Genomic DNA, 9,186 nt, shown 5'->3' with positions numbered 1-9,186 from the left:
ATACCACTCACCCATTCACTGAACCCCGTCCTCCCGCGCCGCAAAATAGTGAGAGACACCTGGCAGGGGCGTCAACTTTTGGAAATTATTGGGAGGACTGGGTTCAACCAAAGGTCCGATTACCTAGCCCCCCCACCCCTCCCACCCCACCCATTTTTTCCCGCCGAATTATCTTCGCATAATTTGCATTTTTTAAAATTTCTGCGGTATAGTAGTTAAGCAGGGTTGGATCCAAGCAGCAGACACTGGACGCACGCGTCTCATCTGATCGGGACGTGAAGGCGCCCTAATGCCCTATAACGATGCGTCCCTAGAGGCCACTTTAGGGCGCCGGCGGCGCCCTTCTATGGTGATCATGGCAGGCAGCACGTATTTTGGATGTGCGGGACGGGGACGGGGCTGGCCACGAAGAACGTAAGGCATAACCATATTCAAGAGCTTTTCACTTGAACCTCCAACCGTTGCGTGTCTTGCGCGCTAGGTATGTGGAGTTTGTTGCATCGTTTATCCGCTCAGCTGTTGCAATTTGTATCTTGTGGTGAGACCATCCACGACTTTTTGTTATAAGAGTGGTTCATAACACCACCACGCAGAAAGATAAAAGAAGACAGTATTTTAGTCATCATCTTTTACCCGTTTTTTTGTAGCATGCCAGCCAAATCACTGGGGGCCAACCCGAAACTGAGGGGGGGGCAACTCAATGTTGAGGGGGCCAGGGCCCTCACAAAAGAATACAAGTCGGCACCTATGACGCCTTAAAGCACCCCGCATGCAACTTGTCAATCCACCACCTTTGCCACGCTTACCAACGCAATGTCGCCCACGTGCCGCGCTCACGCAGCGGACCGGGCGCGGATGTTCGCGTGTTTCGCGCGCGGGCAGGGCATGATGGTAGTCTTTCCTACTTTGCACTGATCGGCATAGATATCGTGTGTATTCTAATGCTCTTAACACTTTGGCCTTTTCACTGATTGGTGGTGAAAACATATAGATCAATGCAGCGGCTTGATAACCGAGAATAAGAAATAGTCTTGAGTTCGATAAAGGGCGCGTTCGACTGAGTAAAAAATATTAAGCGAATAATCATCTCTCCGATAATCATCCACGGAGATTCACCATTTACATCTGGCCGGTCCGAAAATTTTCCCCCAGGCTGGTCTCCATGCGCCATCCACAGCCAGCCGCCGTAGCTTTGCGTAACGAAAAAAGATTCTCCGTTTTGACCATACTCTGAAAACTCTCCTGTATTCTCCCTCGCTACGGAACATTATCTGGTTTACGTTTCCGTGTCAGCAGTGCCGAATGCTATTCCAGAAAATTCTTCGACATTCCGGATAATTTTACGGTTATTTGCCGGCCGAATGCACCCAAAGAAAGCTTGTTTCTGCTCGTTTCAGCAAGCCTCGAACAGGGAATTGCTTTCATTACCATGGTACCGGCGGCGTAATCGGACGCATAATTTGGACCGGTGTAATTCGTTCATAATTACGTCAGTAGAATAGTATTCAGTCTAAGCTCACCTCACTTTTATGAAGAAACGTATAGCATCGGAGAATACCTAGAAATGAAAGTATAGAAATCGGTTGGCCGTGCAATATTTCTTTTGTTTGACGCCAATGAAATGGAACGCCAAATCGTTTGACGTCAATGTGCGCCAAATACTGCACCGTTCAATGCGCCAAATAGCACGCGAAATTCTTTGGGACGCCGCCATTGAGCATCCGGTCGTGCCGCGGTGTCCTTATCGTGATTAGCGTTTTTATAAGTGCAGGCGGCCTCAAATCATTGTCATCATGGACCTCAGTTTAGATGAAATAATTAAAAAAGATCGCATTAGCAAGAGAGGAGGAGGAGGAAGAGGCCGCGGGGCTTCAAGAGGTGCGGGGCGAGGCCAGCAAAGGCAGAGAGGAGGTGGTCAAGAGCGCGGCAGCCGCAATGCAGTTTCAAGCAGGCCTGCTGCAGCCTACAAGCGCGTAAGTGATCTTCGTAGCACTCCTTTGCTCATATATTTGCATTTGAACATCAGGAATTGACCGTGAGTCCGACAAAAGCAGATGAGGGTCTACAGTTTTCAGCCTGGTCTACAGATGAAAGCTGGGAACTCTCCTCGCAGAGCCACCTCAGCCAATGACGCCTTTATTAGCCAGGTAGTCTCAAGTTCAGGTAGCAAGTAGCTGTACTCCACAGCAGGTTTAATTAGCAGTAACATTGTAGCAACCATTCCAGCATCTGTATACAACAATTGTATCATGCTCTGAGGTCGGTGCTGGGAGCTGTGGCTGGTGCCAATTCACGGCACTGAGAGTCAGTATTTCAAACAATCATTGTCTATTGGGCAAATCCAAGCAAGAATACCTGGGATATTTTCAATAAAAATGTTTGGAAAGTTTGCTCAGTTTGGGTTCAGGTGTACTTTTCTACCTAATGTTACAGAAAATCATTGTACACCATTTCATGTGTAAGGCAGGACATATCGTAAATAATCTCAAACAGGTAGAATCATGCTCCTACCTTCGAATTTCAATAACTTCGATGGCGGGCTCCCAGTGCCGCACGCACCGCACCCTGGACTCCCTAGCGCCGTTTCTGCGTTGCGTTGCGAAATACAATATTTCTGCTTACCAAGAACTCTATAAAATGTACGGGACCAAGGTAAACCATTTGTCATGTTTAAGGCAGGACATATTGTAAATAATCACAAAACAGGTAGATTCATGATCTTACCTTCAGTTTTTTGTAATTACGATGGCGAGCTCCCGAGCGCCGCACACACACAGCACCCCGAACCGGTGCTATTACTGCGCTGGTCACAACATTACTGCGCATCAAGCAGCATCAAGAACCATAAAAATGTACGGGCCAAGTAACATCATGAAATTTGATCCTCGACGCCAACGGGACCATGGGTTGCAGGGGATTGGGTGGTTAGGTTAGGTTAGGTTAGGTTGGTTAGGCTGGCTAGGCTAGGCTAGGCTAGGCTAGGCTAGGCTAGGCTTCTAGGCTAGGCTAGGCTAGGCTAGGCAGGCTAGGCTAGCTAGGCTAGGCTAGTTTAGTATATGTTCTGGACAATTCTGGCCTGTGCATTTCATAAATGTACCTAAACTCGATAAGAAACGATTTTGGTTGCTTTATTATTGTTACCTTGGTCCCGTACATGTTTTATGGTTCTTGATAAGCAGGAATATTGTGCTTTCGCAACAACGCAGAAACGGCGCTTGGGGGTCGAGGCGGTGCGGTGCGGTGCGTGCGGCGCTCGGGAGCTCGCTATCGTATTTATTAACATTCGAGGGTAGGAGCATGATTCTATCTGTTTTGAAATTATTTACCATATTCCGCCTTAAACACGACGAATGGTTACCTTGGTCCCGTACATTTTGTAGAGTTCTTGGTAAGCAGAAATATTGTATTTACGCAGCAACGCAGAAACGGCGCTAGGGAGTCCAGGCGGTGCGGTGTGCACGGCGCTCGGGAACCCGCCATCGAAGTTATTGAAATTCGAAGGTAGGAGCATGATTCTACCATTTTGAGATTATTTACAATATGTGCGGCCTTGAAACATGACAAATGGTGTGCAATGATTTTTTCTAATGTTAGGTAGGAAAGTACACCTACACCCAGTTTGGCCTTGGGTGATGTTTGCACATGTGTGCATCTGAGGGTGCTACCTCATTCAATGCATAGCCAATGTGTGAATGGTAATTTCTTACTAAAATGCCCTTATAGCTTTCAATCTAAGAATATGTGTAAAATCATCATAGCTTGGCCTTGCCCAAGTTCAGCAGGTGTGCGCACTAGAATCAAAGCACTGGTGTCACTCAGTCATCTATTGGATAGGACAAATTGTACACACTCTGGGTGTAGCACACCAAATTCATGTGGGTCTCTGTGCAATGGATGGATTTTTTGCCAACTGTCTGCAAGCTATCCAGCAGGCCTCTGGTCTGTCAGATTAGACCATTGTCACCACCATGTGATCATTGGGAAATACCAGGTGATTTTACAAGGCTAGCAACTGTGAGGATACATGATTAGCAGTCATGATAAGGTATATTGATTAGTTTACAATTAGTTCTTTGAAACATTATCTTTATGTCCATGGATGCAGTCATGTTAACATATGCCCTGGTGGCCAGTGGGATGCCCTTCATTTGGGGGAGGGGAGGGCCAATATAGCCCTCCTGAGATGTCAGGAACTAAGAGAGCTAGAGACAACAAATTGACAGGGTGTGTTGACTTGTATATGAACTCACTGAGGTAAAAGTTGGAGGTTCCTAGGCCATTACCTTAGGGTCAAATAAGGTCAAAGAAGGCCAAACTCCAGGCTGGTCTTCAAAGTGCCTCAGAACCTAGATAACTGTTCTAAGCAAATGGTCAAGTGCCTTTTCAAGGCTAGTGACCATGTTTGACCTTTTGAAGATCATGGTGACTAAAAGTATATACCACCACCTTTAGTTCTTATTTGAAAAGGCACAAAGATAATGGTGGGCAAACCATAAAGTTGACCTGGATTCATTTTTGGTTGGTGACCTTTTGTTGCATCAGATTTAACATTCCCTAGAAATGACCTAGAAACTGAAAATCATCTATAGTTTTGCAAAATGTGGTGTGGCTAAGCCACCCTGTTTGGAAACCATTCTGGAAAGCCTTCAGGGGCTGGTTTGACCCCCCACCCCACCTGAGCATGTGTTGAAGGTAGCTGAGCTGGAGCATTATTTTGATGATATTTGTATGCAGTCAAACATAAAACTAATATAAACTTCACAAGAGTTTCTGGGGATCTGACCCCACTTACCACACTGGAGATTATTCTTGTAATTGTGTCCACTATTGTTTTACAACCTTGTGAAATGTTGCAAGATTCTGGGTCACAATACGCAGTTGCAAAATGGTGCATTGCACATCAGCCTGAAGCTATTGAGATTTGGCATGCTTTCCTCATAACAGCAGTGTCCTTGTCATGAAATGGTCTTTCTCCCTAAGTCATGAAGTAGGCCTTGAGAAGCCCCACCAAACCTTCAAAGATCTGGTTCCAGAGCTGGAATCTTCCAATGGTGGAGTGTCCTCCACACTAGATTCTTTCTCCTTCATCTCAAAATTATGCCCTTCTTGTTATGGTAATTTTGTAGTGTTTATTATTTGGTTGTGTGAAGGTTTAAGAGCTGCTGTGCAATAAAGATGTCCTCCAGATAATGACTTTAAATGCATTGAGGTCACCACAGTTCCAATATACTGCTTGTAAAGGGGTACTGTAGTATACTGTAATGCATCCCATAAATGCATCAATCTTGAAAGGGCTCTGGCAGTCAGTGAGGCAGAAAGCCCCAATGATCATTATAAATGTACCTTTTGCTACACTGAACAACAATGTGCTGCTACCTGGTTTGTGTAGTAGATAGCACAGATAAATTCCTCATTTCAGAAAAGTGTTTATGTTCTACTTCAGCTGTTAAACCCAGATACCATTGTGGTGATGGTCAGTAACCTAAAGTTTGATAAGGTGGTGCTTCAGTTGATTTCACTGCAATCTGTTTTTATGCCAGTGGCTATGCTTGTGATTCGTATCACCATATTCATGTCTTGCAAATAATTCTTTTGGGTCAGATTAGATTTTGCCAAATGGAAATCATGATGATCCAAACAATGAAAAGGTAACAAATATTACTCTTTGGGAATATCCATGTGTTGTAGTGTACCTTTTACCATGGTTTTCTGTACATTATGTGCAAGGAAATTTCCAGTTGTGAATATGACAGTGCTGTGCTTTTGGCATCCTCCATGACAATTTTATGACTTCCCCTGTACTTTGCAGGGTATTCAAAGCTCTGCCTTTGGGATTCCTTGGTGGGTTCTTTGTAGGATTCCTTGGTGGGTTCTTTTCATGTCTCACATCTCCTGGAAATGGACAAGTGGCAGTGGTGTGTAGTTAGCCTACAAAAGCCATTGCACCGAAATGACTAAATATCCTGTGGATGTGATAATTTCTTATTCTATCATTAAAATCTGGAGCCTTAGTAAAATTATATTGGCCATTGCTGCTCTCTTAAGCCCCAGTCATCATCATCTGACTTACAAGCACTGTGTTTCAACCAGTCCTTTCTCCGACCGTCGTCTAGTGTCGGTGACTCCTGTGAAGTACTTGCTTAACTAAAATGAAACACAGTCTTTATCCACAATCCGTGCAGCCATGGCCCCTGTTCGCTGGAGCTGTGGCCATAAATGCCTTAAAACGTCTCAGACAGTGTCATTCTCGACCTCAGCCCGTTTTATAATCCATCTGGCTGTAGAGGGTGACCGGTGATTGGCTGACTGTCGAAGGCCGCCTCACCTGTTTACCTCGTCGCCAGGGTAACGTCGACGACCGGTGGTCACATGACATGTACGATGGCGGCGGCGGCGGCGGCGGCGGCGCGCGCGGTGGCGGCGGCGACGTGCGCCGGCGCAGCGGCCAGGACACCACCAAGCTGATGATCTCCAACCTCGACTTCGGCGTCACCGCCGCCGACGTCAAGGTAGGAGACCCCGAACGCCGGCCGCTGGCGGCGCTCGCCGCACTGGGCTCCCGGCCTGCCGGCGTCGGAGGTCCGGCGCAGTGGCGGCAGTGTTTTATGCACAGTGTTTCCCTTGCTGTCGTCTGCCGACTCGCCCGCTTCATATGACATGTATATATGTGACATCTTATGTGTCCCCTTGGCCGTGTCACTTGAGGCGGACAAGGTGACCCAGATGCTGTTGGAGAATGTTTGCTGAAGGAGACGAGGAAGGTGGACCAATGTTTTGAGGCAGCCGATAAGCCGCGTACGTTCTGTATGAAGCACATGCTTTCTTCAGACAGGTGCAGTGTAAGGTCAATCCTTACAAACCATTTTAAATTTGGTTTGCTGCTCGTTTGCATTCGTGGAACTGCGCCATCTGCTTGTTTATTCACCTAAATAGCCTGCGAGTTTGTCACGGGGGCTTTTAAGGAAACCCCATTCAGACTTGCCAACACTGGCAGACCTTATCACTCGCTACACTAATTTTGAATGGCATGTTGCAACAAACCCAAAATTGCAATCATCGTTGCTGGGCAGGCATCGACCTGTACGTGTTTCTCACTCCTTTGCGCGATATTGTGCAGACCCGCGCCACCCGGGCTGAACTGGCCTATTAAGTCCCTGTGGTTTGTGCTCTCGAGTGCTGTGGACTCGTGCGGCCGATCCTCTCCGCGCCGTGCTCACCCTGACCCGGTGCGGACCTCCGTGACCTGGTTTTGACCTTCGTGACCCGGTGCTGACCTCCGTGATCCGATGCTGACCTCCGTGACTATGTGCTGACCTCCGTGACCCGGTGTTGACCTTAGTGAACCGATGCTGACCTTCGTGACCCGGTGCTGACCTTAACGACTCTTGTTGACCTCTGATCCGATGTTGACATCCGTGACCCGATGTTGACCTCCGTGAGCCGGTGTTGACTTCTGTGACCCAATGCTGACCTCCGTTTACCCAATGCTGACCTTCGTGACTCGGTGTTGACCTCCGTGACCCGACGCTAACCTCCGTGTCCCCGTCGACCGCCAGGAGCTGTTCGGCGAGTTCGGTCCGATGCGCTCGGCGGCCCGTACACTACGACCGGTCGGGCCGCTCCATGGGCACGGCGCAGGTCATCTTCGAGCGGCGCAGCGACGCTGTGCGTGCCATGAAGCAGTACGGAGGCGTGCCACTCGACGGTGCGTGACGCCGCGGCCGGCCGGGCCCATGGGGCGCCGGTCGGGACAGCGGGGCGGGGTGTGTGGGAACCAGGGCGTTGGGACGCTCTAAAGACCCGAACAGGGTTTACGTGATTTAGAAGAAACATGTGGTTACTACTCTGAACTGCATTAGAAGGATTTTGTCGGTGAGAATTCCATTCAGTTAGTTACACCGCTCGCTTCGTCCTGTCTCGTTCGCCCCTGGCTCATGCCTGGCGCGTCCCCCCCCCCCCCCATGTCCCGACTTCAACCCCTCCCTCTCTGGCATTTCACCGTCTTAGCTCACCAGACGGTTCACTCCTGGTCCCGCCGTCACCGTGCCGACCTGACTGTGGCCCTCCTGCACACAGTCGCCGCGCCACCCCCGACCTGACCTGACTATCTGCCCGACCCTGCCTTTCCCCCAGGTCTGTCCTTCGCCCTTGACCCGGCCGGTCCCCTCTGACCCCTTGTTCGCCTCCACAGGTCGCCCCATGAAGCTGGAGTTGGCCACGGACCAGATCGGCGGCGGCGGCGGCGGCGGCGGCGGCGGCGGCGGAGGAGGAGTCGGTGGCCGGCTGGGCACGGCGCCGCGGGGTCGCGGCCGCGGCCGTGGCGGCACCCGCGGTGGCGGCGGCGGCGGGCGCGGCGGCCGCCAGCAGCGCGAGAAAAAGAAGCCGGCAACGGCCGAAGAGCTGGATGCCGAACTGGAAGCGTACGTCAACTCGGCCAAGTAGCGGAACAGGTGCGTGTTGTGCGCGAGAGGGGTGCAAGCTGCTCCATCTGTTCCGTCCACAGGTCCCTGAGCGGACGATGGCGGAGATAGATGGCCCTGTCTTGGCGGGGCATGGGCGGAGTGCGGTGATAGCTGTTGGCGCGAGCTAAGTGAGCGACTTGTTGCAAGCGGAGGCATTGTGAGAGTCACAGAGGCGTACAGTCCATCTGCCCCAGCGGACTTGGATGGATGTCGGGCCGTGAACGTGTGACGCTCAACTGGGGGCTGCACTGTATCTGTCACTGCCTTACAAGCCACTGGGGAGTAGACGTTTATGTCAGTAACTTTCTGTTCTACAATTGTCATATTTCATGAAATTTGCTGATTGACACCAACTGTTCGTTTTACACGCGTCATTGACGTATATGTAGGCGTGTGTTTTAATGTGGAGTGTCCCCTAACCGTCCATTTCCAACCGTCGCTGTCGTGTCAACGACGTCATTTGGCCCCATCCTCTACTCACCTCTGTGAACCCCTGAAACGTGGCGGTCCCCGCGCGAGCGCCGCTGACGTGTGTCGGTCCTCCCTCCGCAGGCAGCGGTGACTGCCGGCAGGCCTCCCGACCGGCGCGCCGCCTGGCGGGCAGCGGCGACCGGCACCCAGCGCGGCCGGCTGGCCGGGACACGCCGCCGCCGCCCGTGGTGGTACACAGGGGCGGCCTGGCGCGCGCCCGTGGCGTGGAGCGCCAGCCGGCAGGGGGCGCGCG

The 9,186-nt window shown here is 50.5% G+C and overlaps 1 protein-coding gene across 1 annotated transcript; it reads left to right on the top strand.

Moving 5' to 3' along the window:
• Positions 1 to 1,444: 1,444 nt before the first annotated feature.
• Positions 1,445 to 9,105, top strand: LOC119094900 (THO complex subunit 4-like). Its single transcript, XM_037217813.1, is given in 6 exon segments — positions 1,445 to 1,973; positions 6,345 to 6,509; positions 7,557 to 7,595; positions 7,597 to 7,705; positions 8,192 to 8,450; positions 9,015 to 9,105. Coding segments are annotated over 5 exon segments (744 nt in total). The 5' UTR covers positions 1,445 to 1,793; the 3' UTR covers positions 8,443 to 8,450; positions 9,015 to 9,105.
• Positions 9,106 to 9,186: the final 81 nt, after the last annotated feature.

Source organism: Pollicipes pollicipes, unplaced genomic scaffold, assembly GCF_011947565.3.
Source record: "Pollicipes pollicipes isolate AB1234 unplaced genomic scaffold, Ppol_2.1 Scaffold_4219;HRSCAF=4965_pilon_pilon_pilon, whole genome shotgun sequence".
NCBI classification, from domain to species: domain Eukaryota; kingdom Metazoa; phylum Arthropoda; class Thecostraca; order Pollicipedomorpha; family Pollicipedidae; genus Pollicipes; species Pollicipes pollicipes.
The sequence above is the reverse complement of the archived record's forward strand: the minus strand, read 5'-3'. Positions and strand labels throughout refer to the sequence as shown.